At 47.7% G+C, this 18,683-nt stretch overlaps 1 protein-coding gene across 1 annotated transcript in view; it reads left to right on the forward strand.

Annotated features, from left to right (window-relative positions):
* Positions 1–18,683, forward strand: part of CDHR3 (cadherin related family member 3) — a 642,490-nt gene that overhangs the window by 381,121 nt on the left and 242,686 nt on the right. Inside the window, exon 14 of the mRNA XM_069630086.1 lies at positions 11,657–11,910. Coding sequence (XP_069486187.1) covers positions 11,657–11,910 — 254 coding nt within the window. The remainder of the gene's footprint in view (positions 1–11,656; positions 11,911–18,683) is intronic.

The raw sequence follows: 18,683 nt of genomic DNA on the forward strand, positions 1-18,683 counted from the left end.
TTGCACCTTAGGCTTGGACAATGGCAGAGGTTAGCGCTGTTTATTAGCGAAATAAGCAACAGTGTGTCAGCCAGGAGACTGGCCAACTGAGCTATATAGGTTGGGTCTGGGTGCCTTTACCACCTATGTCCTAGGGTCCTGTTCTAGTTCCCAACACTCCATCCTAGTCTACATTCCCAATGAGTCACAATGGACCTTTCCTGCACCTCTTATTCTCTCTCCTCCTTACAGTCACTTTCACCTCCTCGATGCTTCACTGCATGCTCATATCCACTCCACTCGCACCCCCTCAATCTTAGGTTGTATTTGCTCCTCTTTAATCTCCCTCTGCTATTCTCTTTTTCCAACCTCCTTTTCTCCTTTTGGCTCATCTAACCTCCTCCTGAACGCACTCCTCCTTTTAGCTTGGTTACCTCCAACCTCCTCTATACTGATTCCACCTTCCCCTCCTCCCTTAGGGCTTCCTCCACCCACCTCACTCATCCTGATGTTCCTTCTCACCACCACCTTACTGCTTGTAACCTCACTTCTATCTCGCTCTCTCTTCGTTCTTCTCCATCTCAATTTCCTTCTGCTTTCACCTGCACTCTCGCCATAGCTCCGTCTGTTTCCGAACACCTACACCAATGTCTAAAGGCTCACATTTTAGGTGGATGACTGGCTGGCTTAATCAAATTAAAGTGTTGTTTTGATCAATCTATGAATTGAATTGGTTAGGCTACGAACGTCCATGGCTTCCCTTATACCTTTGTTGTTCTGCCCTCTATGCACAGAGCTGCAGTGCAAGTCTTATTTAAGGCCATCTACCGTTTTAGAATTCTACTTTGTGAACAACAGGAGCAGGGATATACTGCGGTGGAGCTCGGCTTTTCACCGTCCCACAAGGTATTGCTCAGCCATGCATGCAAATGTGTAAACTACAGAGTTCTAGGGGTCCTCCTGTTTCTGGCAAAGAGAAGTGTCTTTGAATGCAGGGTGCAGTATCTTTACAATGGACCAGGCATTTCCTGGTCTCTAGCAACTCTGACACAGTTTGATCTTAAAGTTCAGGACTGGTTAAACCCTTCTTCCCAGGTCGTCCTAGCGTTGGCTTGCTAGGAATCATGAATGATATGCAAGAACACATTATGGGAGATGGAAGGCATGCGGCTACTCTACTTGATGACTTTGGAAACTGTTGCACCACAAAGGTGCTTGTGTTTGGATGTTTCATATAGTCTTGGGGCTTCTCTTGAAGGGTCAAGGGCATGTTCTCGCACAATGTGGCAAGCCCCGGTCCGATCAGTCGGGTATTGTGGCATACGCTAGGAGATCCCGGGAAAATAGCTCAGCAGCAACGTGCTCGCCTTGGAAGCAAGACACTGAGCAACACAGGTTTGATTCCCAGGTCTACGCTTAGAAACCTCTGTCTATTAAGCGCGTTATAAATAACCTATCATATCATTTCATATATCATATCCTTCAAACAGCTACCCTGGCCTTAGCATTGCATAGCAATTGACTATGCCCAGCCTGTGTGTGCCAGACCCATTACCACACAGGTCAGACAGGAGACTTCATCCACAGTCTCCTCAGGTGAAGGTTAAAACAAGTGATATGGAAGTATCCATCTTGACAAACATGGTGCTTTTCTATGTAGCTACAAGCAAATTAATTGAATTTTCTGTTTATCATACATACTATTCACCACACATGTGTCACCGATGACTTTACAATCTCTCAGACTCCGAATATGATTAGAGGGACTTTATTGAACACAACTCAAATGGTTTGGTATTTTAGTTGTTTGTTTTACTTGGGCCTCCTGTTGTAAAGCCTTATACTAGACCTCAGGATGCATCACTGAAGCACAGGTCTGCTGTGGAGTCTAGATTGGTTCCAGGCAAGACTTTATTTTACATATGTACATCATGTACATTACTCCAGTTTCTCTTGTATATATGTACAGTCACATATAGACATTGGCAGGAACATGGATGGATATTAACATAACTAACAAAGGAGTGGACCCACCGGCCATCCAAACATCCCAGCTCAGGCCCCCAACTGACACTCTCAGAACATTCACACACAGATCCACTCAACATTCTCCTGAGCTGCATCCATGCACCAACATTCTTACGGCAAGCACCCAGGCCAGTGACAAGACAAGACTACACTACAACATCTCCCTCCTTCGACCTCATGTGGGCTCCAAACCCTACCCTAGACTTCTCTAAAACCCCAAGAGGATTTCTGGCTAAAGCTCAGTAACACATATTATCTATTCAGTCTAGCTGCAGTGAGGGCCTAAAGGCCACAGCCTTAAGCCTTATTTGCCTAATTCCCTTAGCAACGTCCTAAGAGATCCCCAACTCTAAAGTTCCTTTCCAGGTTTCAGTAGCAATGGCAAGGTTTTTTGATTGTGCCAACAAGACGCTCTACTCCATTTGATCTTTCACCCACTTGCTCCCTTTCTCTCATGTCCCATATGTTGCCTGGTATTCACTCCTCCCTCTTGTATCCTGGTCTTGCCCCTTCTCCTCCCTCTCAATCTCCCCCTCTCTCTCGCTTTCTCTTTCTCTGCCCCTTCCACTCTGCTCTTTTCTGCCTCTGATAGTCCCACACTCTATCTCTTCCTTTATCCTCTATCTCACTCTCTACTCTTCTGTCTGCTCAACCTTTCTCTCCACTCATACCTCCTCTCCTCCCTTCTGCTCCCACTCATCCCTCTTCACCCAACACCCACTCATTAGCCTGCTACACTCACTCTCACAGGCACTCACTTATTCATTGCCTCACTCTCACTATCTGGTACCACTTCTCTCACTACCAACACCTCACCTAACAATCTCCTGCAGCAACACTAGCTGCACCAACACTAGCTCCTCAGCACTCAGCTTTGCCATCCATCCTCTGCCTGGTCTCTCGGTCCACTTCCACCTCCACTTTAACTTATCTCACCCGAACACCTTTTACATTGTTTTCCATTTTCAGCTCTTATCCTTTCTTCCTGCTGGCCCACACCACTGTGCCTTCTATTTTCCCTCGGGGGATGAGTCTTTAAATGGCAAGCCTTCATAACCCCGTTTTGGCCCTGCCACATTTTCTTCTGTGGGATTCGCCTTCGTCTTCGACCCTGTGTGGTCCAGTGTTCGTTGAGTGATGCTGTCTCCATTTTCTGCAGTGAGTACTGCTGGGTCGGTAAAGCATTCAGTTCATTGAAAGTGTGTTTATGAGTTTGAGCTAGAACTCCTGTTTTCTGCTATTGTCTCGGGTGGTTGCTGGGCATGCTGGTAGTTGAAGTTCTGTAACAATACTAAAATAACCTAGGCCAACATGAAAGCAGTAAGGCATTGGGTGATAAAATGGTACCGGTGTAGCAACCATGGCACATATGGTGGAACAGAGTCTGTGACCCACCAAATTCCCTTTTCCCTTGCCCCTCTTCTGGGGCAGGACTGGCTCTGATAAAAACCTTGTTAGACCACCTACCCCCTGTTGGGAGTGGTCAATGCCCGCTTCCATCACCCCTGCCTGTGTCCACTACCTGGCCATTGTGGAGGATCAGAAGGGGGAGACAAACTAGAAGTTGCCATTTTCAAGATGCGTTTATTCAAATACTAGGAAAATGCCTAACTTTCCTAATCTATGGGCTTCCTACCTAACACAACTAACTAGGTTGCTTGTCATTAGTTTGAGTAGTCCAAAAGTAAAGTCTGTCCTCGGTCCAAAACTAAACTATGCTGACACTACCCCCATGACAAAACAACTAATGTCCAGGAGAATGACACCCTTCTCCTGAGGCGACTTTCCCAACCTTGGTTATTGTGAACCTAACTGAAAACCAGGAGAATGACTCCTGGATCAGCTTTCTCCGCTCAGTTCCTTTTCAATAATGAATCCTTAGATAGTTCTTAGCTATCTTTTGCACAAGTTCATTCAGTTCATAAAGGGGATTTTCCCAGTCCTTGGATTTCGCCTTCCCCTGGTGTTGAAAGATCCCTTTGATCAAAGTTTCATCGTCTTTGAATATTTTGGTCTTTCTTAGGCGTAGATAAGTCTCTTTCTCTGGTTGACTCTCACTCTCTTGGTCACTCACTTTCTCACTAAAGTAACAATGGTAACCCCTGTATTGGTTCTCACTCTCTTGGTTATTAGCCTTCTCACTGGGACGAGTATGATGAGCCCAATGGTGATTCTCGCTCTTTGTTATCAACCTTTCCACTTGCACGAGTATGATGATACCAGTGATGTTTCTCGCTCTCTTGATTTAGTCTTCTCACTAAGATGAGTATGATGCCCACAGTAATGATTTTCTTGATTACTGGTCCTCTCCTTGGGACGAGTATGATGCCCCCAGTAATTATTCTCGAAACTCCTTTTTACTTGGACAAGTATGATTAGCCCAGTAGTTATTCTCACTCTACCTTGGTACTGAGACAAGTAAGATTACTTGAATCGTTATATTCGGTCTTGGTAGCATGCCGACTTTGAATATGCCAATTGTAATGACTGCTTCTCTCCCCTGGTCTCCTGCTCTCCAGGTTACCTTCTGTGCATAGGGGCCGTGTCACTGGGTGGGCATTCTCCTTCTGTGCTTCTCTCATGCTTGTCATGATGGCTCTTGTTCCTGTCTGCACTGCTTTTCTGGATACGCTTCAGTCTATTTTTCGTTCTGTGGTATCGGCACTGAGAGGGTTCCCCTCTCTTCCCCGTCTCAGCCACCATGGATCCGGATGCCTCTCGTCCTTTGCTCTGCTCCCTCTCCGGTCACGCTCTGGTGTTCGTTTCCACCAAGTGGGTTCGACTCAGAGAGGGGTTTCCTCTTTTCCCTGTTCTCGGCCACCACTTCTCACTGGTGTGTCCGTCATGGGGCCGAACTCCGCCACACACCCTCTTGCTATGCTGTCTAGGGAAGAGTGCTCCTCAGGCACCTGTTCGTCCAGGAGTTTCCCCAGTCTGGGTGTCTGCATTCTCACCAGCATCCCTCCTGGACCTGGTTTGAAACACCCAGGTCTCGCTAGCAGTCATGCTCTAGCCTCCCACTTTTATGACGCTCTTCTGGGGCTTCCCCAGCATCTTTAGGGATTCCTTTCTCAGTGTCTGAGCCATATTCTCTATGCCTCTCTTGGATTTCTTCATTTCAGTACCTTACAGGTACTTGTTCTCTAACTGCATGGATCTTCTTCATCGTTGTACCCAACAGGTACTTATTTTGTTCTGAAACACCACAATAACAAATGTAGGTAGATTTATCTTGTTCTCTCCCAACAGAAAAGGCATGGTTGGGTAGGAAAGGGAGTTCTTCATCAGAACGGGAGTCCTTATCCCCATGGTTGGAGTCTCTGGCAGGGAGGTCCTGCATGCCTCTACCCCTGGGGAGGGTATCATGTAGTGGGCTCAGCTCTGTAGCCTTACAAGGAAAGGCTCCCTCTGGGGAGAAGTGACTGAATCCCTTGCTTCGTCAGACCTGCTCTGACTAATCACACCATATCACACCATATCAGAAACAATATCATGCCATTCTTCACTAAACAGTAACACGAAAACCTAGTGCGCTCAGTTATGCACAGATTGATATAAAGGATTGCATTGGGTAGTGTGAGGGGTCAGAAATGAGAGGTAGACACAAAGTTGTAATGTTTTTAACATTAGCCATTTTATTAAAATAAAAAGTGTCGGGATAAAAGCCTAAATGTCCCTGTCCTAAAGAGTTTCCCTGCCCAGAAAAAATAAAACTAAAGCAAGCGGATCTTGTGTCAAAAATATATCTGACCCTCACACCAAAACACACAATCAAAAGGTGCAAAGAAAATGGCTCTGCTTTAAATTCAGCAAAAAGTGTGCAAAAACCAAATATGTAAATCCAACAAAATATTCCTTTTATCGAGGGGATGATTCCCTTACCCTGAATTGTCTCAACTAGAATGTTGCAAGTGTTCTGCGCAAACAATGTTCCTTTAAGATAAGTGGAAATGTTTCTTTCACGTAACCCTTTCTTAAAGATGATGAACAGTGTCTCTTTCAAGCAATGGTGTTGGAAAGGATTGCAAAAGTGTCTTTTCCCTAAAATGGTGATTGAAAGGATGGCAACAGTGTCTTTTCTATACAACAACTTAAAGATGGCCTCCTGGTATACTCTGCTGCCAGGAACCTTTCCCACAATGTCCACAATGAGTTTTCTTTTCACATACTCTACATGGATTACCTGGTGTACTCCCCTGCCAGTAAGTCCCCTCTGGGCTTTTCAGATCCCTTGGCATACTTTGTTCTCTTTTCCTTTCAAGTATGACACAGTTGTACTCCTTCACTGTGTATACTCCATTGGCTCCAGGTATTATTTGTTCCAACTCCCCCCATGTAGCCATCCCATTAATGGAGACTTGTTCAAGCTCTGCTTGTTAACTTCATTATTAGTGTTCATTGGCTTGTGGCAATACTTGTTCCAATCTTCCCCATCTTGATTTCCCACATATGAAGATGTATACAGCTCTTGGCTTTCAATTGCTTCATTAAAGTTAATTTGCTCCTGCCAACATTTGCTCCATCTTTCCTCCTATCGACATCTCATATATGGAGACTTGGGTAAATTCAGTCTTTGTCGGTACACCCCGGAACGCCCAGTACTCTTGGGCAGACTCACCAGTGTTGGCTCGCATTTCTGACCCTTGGCGTCTAGCTGTGGCGAATTCCGTGCTGCGAGAAAGCAATCCCAGCTCTGCCGACCCTCTTGCGGGTCTCCTGCTGACTTCTTTTTCACCCACTGGCGGAATTGTTGACCCTCAAAGGGACCGCGTCCCAGCAGCCTCTCCATTGCTGTTGGTTCCCCAGCGGTCTCCCGCCGATCTGCTATGCTGTTCCTGTTCTCCCCACTTTCCGGTAGGAAGTCTCCCACTGTCAGCATAGCCCCCTCGCATGTGCCTGCCTTCGGTTCTGCTTTCCGCTGTGCCCGCTCTGCATCTCTCTTCTTCTCTACTCTCCATTCGAAAAAGGCACACCATGTTTAAATGTCCCAAACAGCTGACTGGAATTACAACAACTAGTCTGCACATTTAGCTTGGTGTGTACTCTGCTCGACATGAACTCCTTTCTCCTCTACCTCGTCTCAGTACTATAGGTTTTATGTGAATTGGAGTCCATGGGAGTTTTAGACTTTGTAAAGCTGTATTGCTTTGGATCTTTGTTTAAATTAAGACTGTGAGAAATAGGAAATGTTAAGCAAGCCTTATATGTAATGGCATTTTGCTCAGATTCTTTTAGAGGTTACAGTTTCAGGGACGCCGGCTAAGAATACTGTATCTCTTTCAATGGAGTCATTACTTCCTCCTGATAGTCGGGGCCCCCCCCCACACGATCATCCCTCATAATACCACCCCTAGGGTTAGGATCAGGTAGCGGCTGCCTTCCCCACCCATGTGGGAGGAGATCATCACTGGTATCAGTGATGACTCCACAGGAGTCATCACTTTAGCCCTACCCACTTTAGGTCAAATAAAATGACCGCACATGAAACCATCTGTACAAAGTCACATGTGGCAATCTACAGGCAAACCACACACTTTGGAGGCTCTCCTTGTATTATATTTTGCTAATAGGTTTTCTTATAGTCTCGCCGATGGTGCAAGAAATACTCTGTTGAAGGGGTTTTATTAGATTTTTCAGCGCCCTAGGGCTGTCCCTCTCACTCTCATCTAAAAATCGCCAATCCTCCCTAACCCAGACACCAGACATCCATATACCCTAGGTTATAAAGTATGGTGGAATCTGCAGTATATACTAAGTCCTTACTAGTACTACAAGTGAGGATCTAAAGGCAGAATGCAGCCAAACTCCCTCAGGGACTTCCTAGACTGTAGGACTTCCCTACTCTATATGGGTGCTATTCATTTTAAAAGGGGTATTGGATTGTGCCTTGCAGACACTCATCCTGATTCAGTCTCCTTTCTATCTCGCCCATGTCATACTCTCCATCTCACTTCCTTGTGTTCTCCTCTCAATACTCTTTGGCTTCTAACTACTCCCTTCTCCTTCAGTCCTTCTCCTTGCATCTTCCTCCTCTGTCCCTCTGAGGTTTCTCACACCTTCTACGCTTTTCCACATCCTTAAATGTTTTTACATTCTCCCTGATGAAACTGCCTTCTCTGCCCTACTGTTGCCTTCTCTGCCCTACTGCTTCCTTCTCTGCGCTGATGATTCTTTCTCCACACTGCTGCTCCCTCCTCTGCACTATTGCTCCCTCCTCTGCACTATTGCTCCCTCATCTGCACTATTACTTCCTCCTACTACCACGCACACCTTCTACTCAAACACTCTCCGTTCACAGAGAGTGAGATCATACAGAGGTTCCTGAGAGAAACCATAAAAAGGCTCCACTATTCTCCTTGAGACACAGGGAGCAGTGCACACATTTTCTAAAGGATTTGGTGGCGGGACAGTCCTACAGACTCTGGCTGTGCTGGGAGCCTGTGCAGATTACTCTGCACAGTACAGAGCTGAAGTATAGGGTTACTAACATGCTTAAGAGTCCACCGAAATGTAAACCCTTTAAAAGCTGCTCTCGCTACCAAAGAGTTCTCCACCATTACTGCTGCATTTGGAATTAGGGATAAACGGAGTTGATTAAGATGCCAAACTCAAACATCTATTATATTGGCTAAAGCTTAAGTCTTCAAACCATCTGGCAATTTACTGTGCAGCCCGATTGAATGTTGTTGCTTAACAAGGCATGCAGAATCTCCCCTGAATGCGACATGTCCATGTTATGGCATCAAATCTGAATATAAACGTAGACGTCATGGGGTCAAAGGGCCCGGGGTAGCTGCTAAAGCTTGTATTTTACAGACGTATAGACTGGTACTACAGTAGAACAATCTCACATTGTATGTTGATGGGCTTCATCTATAGGTACCTAGACTACAAACTGTATTTCGGTATTGAACAATACTTAATCTCAATAGAAGGTAGAGAAGCGAAAACTCTCTATTTGGTACTTCAATTTGGTGACTTGCCTTTAGCAGTGTTAACGGAGAAGTGGTCAGTCGGAATCATGGTAAGTGTAAAAACTGTCAAACTGTAAAAGAAGACTTATCCCATTCTTAGTCTGTAGTCCACTATATTCCTATTTGAGAAGAAAATGGATGTTCCCAATTTACAGAAATCTGAACATCATGTACATACACCAGCCGTAGGCTGCTTCTTTCATGCACATGATAGTTCCACGATATGGGCATAGGGTCAATACTAAAAAAGAGCATGGTGGGCAAGAAACAGATGTTAAGATTGCTTACCTAACCTTAATTCGATATAGATTTGATCTGTTTTTAACTGTAACCAAAACTCCATTTGAAATTTCTGAAAACAACCACTTTTTAATAACGATCATCTGAATTGTATGTTTTTATTTTGTTTTATTTATTGAAATGCTTGCATTATTGTGGATTTTATACTAAAATACATCAGACTGACTGATATCGTACATTTAGCCCAGTCCCCTCTTTCCACGTGGGTCTCGTACGGAACAACAATATCGGTCTAATGCTCCAGTTTGTGTTATAGAGCTTCTGCCTTTGCCGACTTCCAAAGATGAGTCCAGTTCTTTTTTATTGGTGGAGTTTTTATTTTTGTCTCCCTGTTGGTGTGCGGGAACTTCACGAGTTTCCAGACAACACAGGCTGCTTCCATCTCAAGGTGTGCAGCATTGACCAAAGCCGCCTTGGAGCTCCTGCGCCTTTATTTGGGTACAATTTACTGGATGTACACCTCTTGCGTAAATTGTTTTTCTCTCCCGGAGTGTTCCAGCAGATTCTCGTGTTCCGAATCCCTGGTCTTTGAGAGCCTGTTTGCCCAGGAGTGTTATAGAACCAGACCATGGGTGGGAACAGTTCATGATTGCATAGTGCAGATAATTGGGAGGTATGTCTGTTTGGTAACTTGGATACAATTAGAAGTATAGACTCAACATAAGTATTTCGGTCAATTAGTAAATATATTCTACTCAAAGGTCGAATTGGACTCTGTAGTCTTAATGTCACTTCTAAGGCCTAGGCAGAATTACAGCTCTTCTGATGGCAAGTATTACAGTAACCTATAATCTACCCTCATTTGAGTCACTTAAACATTTTCAGCTAATGTCTTCCTTTAACGCCAGAAAGAACGGAATTTTCGCTATTTGGGGAAACATTTCTCTAAGATCATGCAAAAAAGCTTTACTTTCCCTACATTTGTATTTTATCCTCAATTTAAAGATTTACAGCAATAACATATGTATTGTATACCTGTATTGCATGGAGATTTAGGACAAAAATCATGGTCCATAAAAATGCTACCTTGAATGTGTTTTAGACTATGGAGTACTACAAACTGCCTTCTGAACTAATAATACAGTATCTTATTGTGCAGTTGATGAGTTCTTTTTAATTTTACCTACCATGACCATCTTTATCTATGCCAATGAACTCGTGTCCTGTGTATGGAATGCGGCTAAACCCTTGACTTCAAGTATTTTGGTGCCTTGTCCAATAGTTATAGAAACCATTTTAGGTGTAATAATTATAATGCAGACCAACTGACAGCCCACAAGGCTCTCTCTTTGGCCCTCAACTCTTCATGGAAAGCAAGGTGGACATAAGTCACTAGGTGCATCATTTTAGACAAATGTGGTCCTTTGTGGGTCAATGTAAATAGGCAATAACAAGAACCCATCTGGATTAACTGCAAGAACAACTTCTAAATGAATGCTCCTCCAAAACGTGGACTTTGTCTTCAGAAGCTCTAGAATGCATTTGTTTTAAATGTAAAAATACCTCACTATTTCAGGGGCCAGCTTCATTGGCAGATGATGGCCTCCATAATTGTATGCAGGCTCCTTATTGGTTCACAATAGTCTCCATAGTAAGATCACTTGCTACCTGAAAAATAGATGAGGAGTGCATGTACCCCATTCTTGGGGCTTTCAGTTGGCATCTGCTTACATGTGAAGGGTATTTAAATTACATTTATTTTAAACCCATTTTCAGAAAGAGCTTGTCATCAACTGATGGCATTGTATGGAATGTTCTCCCATTGGCGTTCGTATTTGTGGGCAACCTTTCTGGGAAACACTAAAAGCCTTCTGCTTTTGATGGCCTACTAGAATCCAGGTGCCACATTCCTGATCTGGATTAAGTGTTTCCCTCTTTCTTACAGTGACTTGAAGTGAATTTAGAAACATATGATGATGTAGTCAAGCCTTGAGGTAGGACTCATCAGTGATTTGGTGCCTGCTAGGCGCTCGGGCATGAATTTCTACAAATGGGGATGTTTTGAGAAGAACTGTTGGGCTTTTCCTTCATTTGCTGGGCGTGGGCGCCACTATTTGAGTTGTGTGGGGCTATCTGCTTCTAAATGAATATGTAAACCTACCAAATATCCACAGAAGCCAATTCAGGTACTGACATATGGCCTCGATACAGAAGGGCTCTAGTGTCTCCTGTCAAATGGTGAAAAAAGTCATGCCTGCATGTACTTAAGCTTATTGGCCCAAGAGGTAAGAGGTGCCACCTGTAGAGTATTGACATGCTTGCAGTGCAAGCACCCTACAAAAAGAGATCAGACTGAATTAAGATGGATAGTTTTACTATAGCAAAAATTATGTCTATTATTTGTAAAAACGACCTATCCTGTTTTTTATTTGTAGGTAACATAAACAATCATTTCACTTTCTCACCAAGTGCTGGCACAAATGTGACGCGTTTAACTCTTGGAGCGCAGTTTGACTACACCAATGGATTGGACCAGGTTTGGGACTACAAATTATTGGTGTACATAACAGATGACAATTTACTTGGGGCTGCTACAAGAGCATCTACAGGACTAATTCAAACCGGGACTGTGACACTGAACATCCATGTGTTTATCCCAGGCCTAACAACTGTCATTACTACAACCACAGTAAGTCCATTGAAAGTTACATTACAGTTAACTAACTGCTGTACCCCTGAGCAAATTGAGATATGCCTGTGTGTACTATTGTTTGTACTTTGTTCCAAATATCTTTACTTAGATTTTGCTAGTTGGTTTGGCTATCAAAAAGTCTGACATTTCATGTTTCCTATAGCATTATTATTTCGCCATGTAACTACTTGACACATTCCATCTTTCTTCTGGGCTTTGCTGCCAACATACAGAATATCATTGTGAATTACTTAATGACCACAGCAGAGGACCATTTGCATCAACTGACCAAGTTGACTTAACGTTTACCTTGAAAAGATCCAAATGAGGTTAGAGGGAATATCTGCAACTAGTAATTAAAAATGTGTACAATGTCAGAGTCGTATCCACTTTCAAAGTAGCATTTTGTAAAATACTTGGTTGTTGTTGTTTGACTGAATCAAGTAAGACCACCTAGACCCACCTGCCCACTTCCCCCTACAGGGTTTCATAGTAATGCGTCTCTAGACTAAGGTTAAATCTCAGACCTAAGCGTGTAGCAGTGGCTGGGTTCTATGAGGACGTGTCAAAGTGAGGTAATTTGGACCTTCTGGTAGGAGAGTGTTTCTGCTGATATGGTCCAACCCAGCAATGAAGGAGAAATACGTTTTCTCCGTGACTTGCGTGAATTAAGGACTAGTGTGCGCTATTTTAGACAACGTTTTGTAGCTGTCATTGGCCTGTGTCGGATTATATGAATCCCTGTGTTTGTTTCCATAAGCAATGAGGTTCTGTTTAAATCTTTGGGGACCAGGAGGTGGCGCTGTGGAGCAGCCCAAGATGATCTGCCTAGCTCTTGAGCTCCGTGTGGCTCCGGCTGAAATCCGTCATCAACTGCGGTTCCTTTTGCCTGCACTGCCTTATCCTTGGTGGAGCTGTTGCCCCTTCTCTTCTGGCAATCTTGCTGCAATCCCGACCCGAATCGGCCCCGGAAGGCCTGCGAACGAGACTTCTGGGCCTGCTGGCGGTTGGCACGCCGGGCCTTGGCGGGCGCCTGGCTCCCGTTCCCTGCCCTCCTTGATCGGCCGCGGGCGGCGGCCGCAGGGCGCGGGGCCCGTGCGCGCGGCCTCGACTGCCCGTCTGGGGGGGCCTCTGGCCGCCAGGCGTGGCAGCTCCCCTGAGGACACCATCGAGCGGAGGTCCGCGGCCGGACCCGCATGCTCTCGCCTCCTCCTCCACAGTCTGCGCTGGAGCGTTCGTTTCTGTGCGGCGGCTGCGCTGGAGCCTGACCGCCTTGACAACACGTGGCCTGCTGGGGGGCGACCCCACCTCCCCCCTGCTATCAGCGCCAGAGCGCTCGTCCTGGCGTGGCGACCGGACTGGGACCCCGCCTGCCACTTCTCCCCTTGCATACAGCGCCGGAGCACTCATCTCGTCTAGGCGGCTGGCTGGAGCCTGGTTACCCTGAGCTTGTGGGGCTCACATTACTGGACTAAGGAGGTGAGGAGCGGGGGGGGTGCACCGGGTGGACCCCCATCTACTGGTCTGCCTGCTCCTATGAATCCTGGCCCTCTCACTCTGCCCTGCGTGTCATCTGAGCACCCCCGGAGGACCTGGATCTCTGCCCGCAGGCTGCTGCACCGCTTCCCATACTGGGGGCCCGGACCGCACCTTATACGAGCTACTGGGGGCCGCCGTGTCTCGGGCCCGGTGGGGTACCGAGCCTGCACATTCCCATTCCACCGGGGCCACCTGGCTAGCGGCTTCTACTCAGTATTCTTTGTCATGATTGGAGGGGGACCTCTATAAAACAACTGTCCGGCTTCACTATCAGGGAGCCGCTCGCTCGCTGTTTGGATCCCTCGACTGGTCCCTCCACTCCGTCGTCTGCCCCAGCGGCCATCTGCCATCTCTGTGTCTCTATCCACAATGCCAAATAAAACCAAGGGGGTCTCTGGGAGGGGAACCATGGATAGATTTGCCAAATCAGTCCCGAGGGAGGAGATGGGACACGCATCGTCCATGGCCAAGAACTTCGCCTCGTTCCACGAAAAATTGGACAACATTAACGCCAATGTTGCTTCTCTTAAAACCCGAGTGGACCAGGCAGGCACCAGAATTACCGAGGCCGAAAGTAGGATATCCACGAACGAAGACGAGATTCATGTGCTGCAGGATACCGTCGCCTCCCTGTCGCGCGACATGAAAAGTGTGAGGGCCAAGTGTGACGACCTAGAATCGCGCTCCCGTAGGAATAACCTACGTATAATTGGGGTCCCTGAGAACGCACTTAAGGGCCGCATGGAAGATGCCATTGAAGCTCTACTCAAGGATCTACTAGGCAACCCAAATCTCTCACCGTACTTTACTGTCGAGCGTGCGCACAGGGCCCTGTCTCCGCGGCCCAAGCCGGGGGATATCCCAAGGCCCATCATTGCCAGGATCCTCCACTATCGGGACAGATACCTTATCCTCCGGCTGGCCCGTGAGAGGGGAGACTTGCGCCATGAGTCCCACACCATCAGGATCTTCCCGGAATTTTCAATTGCAGTGCAGCAGGAGCGGCGCCAATTCCTTGGGGTTAAGAAACTGCTTAGAGAACGCAATGTCCCGTATGCCATATTGTTCCCGGCACGTCTCAAAATTACTCACAATAATAAACTATACTTTTTCACTGTCCCGGATGAAGCGGCAAAATTCATCGAGGCTCACATACCACTCCACAATCCGGTGCCTGACCACGCCGGCGCTGACTGACCAGATGTAGCTTAGTCTGTCACTGCTTCACCTGACTGGTAATCCGTCAATGTGCATGGGTCAATGGCAATTTTCTATCATCAACCATGCGGTCTGGGTACCCTTAATATACTTACGGGCAGTGGCCCGGCTTGGGTGTTGGAGACTAGCGTTGGGACCCTACAAAAACTCTGTATTCCGCAGAAACCTGTTATTTGACAGTTTATGCTGTCTTACGCAATGTTTAAGTAGCCGTCCACACGGCAACAGCGCACCTCACTGCAATTGCAATGTGTATGTTTTATTGGATGCTACTGCTAGTTGGCCCCAGTTGGGCCCTGGAAAGGGCATATCCCTGTTGGATTTCGCCCACCGACCCTTATTTCCTGGTGATGGTCGGGTTAGTTGTTGGCGCGTGCATCCGGGGGGGGGGGTGATTTCCACTGCAAGTTGTGGGTGGGCAGTGAGGGAGGGGGTGGTATGGTTGGGGTCTGGGGTAACAATATTTTAAATGACAGGGGCGCACGACATTGGGGCGCCCTCGTGGGAGCTCTCCTCATTCACTGTGTAAGTTTCTACGGCGGTTGTGGGATGTACCTTAGTCCCCTGTAATGTCCACAACAGTGATGTCCTGGAATATCCGGGGTTTAAGTAACTACACCAAGGCGCGCAAAATCATAGCCCACGCCAACAGACATGGTTGCAAGATATTACTATTGCAAGAAACACACTGTGGGGGCTCGCTAGCCAGGTGCATCGCACCTGCATGGGGTCCACACAGGTACTTCACGGCTTATTCGACCCGCGCCAGAGGGGTATTGACAATGAGCCACAGGTCACTTAAGTTTGTACTCCACAAGAGCTACATCGATCCAGAGGGAAGGTACATTATCCTACACTGCGCAATAGCGAACAGGGACTATTTACTGGTTAATACATATGGCCCCAATGTGGACTCTCCCGACTTTATTGACCGGATTGCTTCCATACTGCTGGGATACATAGGGGTGCAGATTATTTTGGGGGGGGACATGAACATTATCTTAGATACCACACTTGACAGAACTGGCACGGCCCCCAGACTCCTTTCCAATGCGGCGCGCAAGCTCCTTGCACATAACCTTGCCCTTGACATACGAGACCCCTGGCGGGTAATGCACCCGCAGACGCGGGAATATACTCATTCCTCAGTGCATGACAGCTCCTCCAGAATTGATATGTTCTTCCTGTCTAGTTTTTTGCTGGGGAGGGTGTTGGAAACTCAAATATTGGCGCGCACCCTCTCGGACCACTCACCGATCCGGCTGTCTATAGACTTGGGCGTACCCGCCCCTACAATTAACTCTTGGCGTTTCAAGTCTTTGGCCTTACAGGACATCGTATTTAAGGCTGATATATTGTCCGACATCCAGTCCTACTTTGAACTTAATACACCTCAATCTACCTCTGCAGGGGTCCGGTGGGAAGCTTTCAAAGTCTTCATCAGGGGAATGTCCATATCTAGGGAGGCGGGAACCCTCAAGGCCATTAGGGCTGCCCTTGCCCGCTCTGAAGCCAAATTACGCGAACTTGAGAGCGCTCATCCTACATCTATCGACCCCGCGACTCTATCCCAGATCAGCAAGGAACTCCGATTTTTCAATGAACAAGCCACCAGGGAAGTCCAATACTTCAGTCGCCCACAGGCGGCTCATAGGTATGGAGAGGGGGACAGACCTGGCAGGACACTGGCTACGTTGGCCAGGGGTGAGTGGGGCCAAACCCAGATAACTTGTATCAAGGACAGCCTGGGGTCGGAACGGTGGTCTGACCAACATATTCTGGAGGTCTTCACGGACTTTTACTCAGAGCTGTACACCCAACCCCCCCGAGCACAGTGAGTCCCAAATGCGCGACCTCCTCAAGCAGATCCCCATGACTATCGTTTCCCCCGCTACCAGGGACCAATTGGATTCCCCCATCCTGCTGGCTGAAATAGTTGAGGCTATATCTAAATTCCCTAAAGGAAAAGCACCTGGTCCCGACGGGCTGACGGCTGAGTTCTACCAGGAGCATGTGGCCACCTTGGCTCCCAAGCTGCTTGAGGTTTGGAACGAGTCACTTCGGCTGGGCACTCTTCCCCCTTCGCTGCGCGAAGCCACCATCACGGTCCTGCTCAAACCCGGTAAACCCACTAACGAGTGTGGATCATATAGGCCCCTCTCACTGATGAATTTGGACACCAAAATCTTCGCCAAAGTGATTGCCAACCGCTTCCTCCCGGTCATGTCGTACATGGTCCACGAGGATCAATCAGGCTTTGTACCCGGAAGATCAACATCCAACAACATTAGGAGGCTGCTTAACATCATGGCACGTATTGACCAAGGGGCGAGTGCGGTTGCGGTCACACTGGATGCCCAGAAGGCATTTGACATGGTGTCTTGGAAATACATCTGGTTGGTCTTGGAAAATATGGGGGTAGGGCCCAATATGATAGCATACATTAGGTTACTGTACATTTCCCCGGTAGCCAGGGTGCGAGTTAACTCTCAGACGTCCGGTCTGTTCCCTCTTTTTAAAGGTACCCGACAAGGCTGCCCGTTTTCCCCAATCCTCTTCGCCTTGGCAATCGAGCTGATGGCCGACTACGTCAGGGGCGGCATGCGCGGAGGGGGGTGCGGTTGAAGGACTCCCCTGAGATCATCTCGCTGTATGCGGATGATGTGCTACTCTTTATAAGAGACCCAGCTGTTCATCTGGACCCGATCTTACGTGACGTCACCCGCATCGGCACATACTCTGGGTTCACTATAAATTATACGAAATCTGAGATCCTCCCCCTCACTAGCTCCACGATGCAGCCGACCACCGAGTACCCGCTCCGTTGGTCCCCGAATGGGATTAAGTACTTGGGAGTCCAGGTGTTCCTCGCCAGAGAATCGCTACTAGCAGACAACTACCAGGCAGTAGCCGAGCAAGCCGAGGCCAAAGTCACGCGCTGGCGTACCCTTCCACTATCACTAGCCGGCAGACTCTCGCTGGTAAAAATGATCCTGCTACCCAAGTTGTTATACATATTTGGTAATGTTCCTGTCTGGCCGGGTAGGAAATATTTTACGAACCTGCATAAATTGTTTGCCCAATTCCTGTGGCACTCTGGCGCGGTGCGTAAAAAGTGGTCGGATATGTCGCTACCCTACGACAGAGGGGGTTTCACAGCCCCAGACTGGCTGCGATATTGGACTGCTTCACTGGTGCAGTTCGCATCTTACTGGTACCCTGGGCCCCCACCCCGTCCCCACGTCAAACTTGAGGTTCTGGCAGCGGCAGGCACTGATATCATGTCCTTGATTCTCAACCGGCAGTATGTGCCGGACTCTCCCATTGATCCGGTCCGGACCACGGTACAGGCTTGGGGCCAGATATTCAAAACTTGCGACGAGCAATGTCCGTACTACAAATGGCTCCCCGCCTGGAGGTTTCCCGGGCTGGAACCCACGCATGACACCGCCCTGGCGCGCCATTGGGAGGCCCTGGGATACCGCGCCCTCACCGATTTCTATCCAGAGGGACAGTTTATAACACCGCAGACGTGGAGGCCGGGGCAATCGGGTTCCGTTCTGGAGCTCCTGCAGTTCTACAGACTCCGCGCTGCCTTCCGAAATGTATGGCCTGTCTTCCCCATTGAACCCCGGGACTCTCCTGCGATTGCTTATATCGCCAACTCGGGTGGCGCCCGCGGGGTGGTTTCCTCATTATATAAGCTCCTCTTGACCTCGCCCTCTCCACTTCCGTCCAGGGCCCGTGATGACTGGGCCTTCGAGCTGGAACTGGTACTTACTGACCAACAGTGGGAGAAGATGTGTTCCCATACTAGCAGAGTGTCCCTAAACTTCCGCTACCGCACCATACAATATAAACTGCTTAATAGGCTGTATTACACTCCAGGTAGAGTGTCTAGGTTTGCTTGCTCCGATTCTCGGCTGTGCCCCCGCTGCGGTGTGGAGGGCGCTGACCACTTGCACATGTTTTGGGGCTGCCCGGAACTGGCCACATTCTGGAGTAAAGTCATA

This window comes from Ambystoma mexicanum, chromosome 12, assembly GCF_040938575.1.
Source record: "Ambystoma mexicanum isolate Mex_15411 chromosome 12, UKY_AmexF1_1, whole genome shotgun sequence".
NCBI lineage: Eukaryota > Metazoa > Chordata > Amphibia > Caudata > Ambystomatidae > Ambystoma > Ambystoma mexicanum.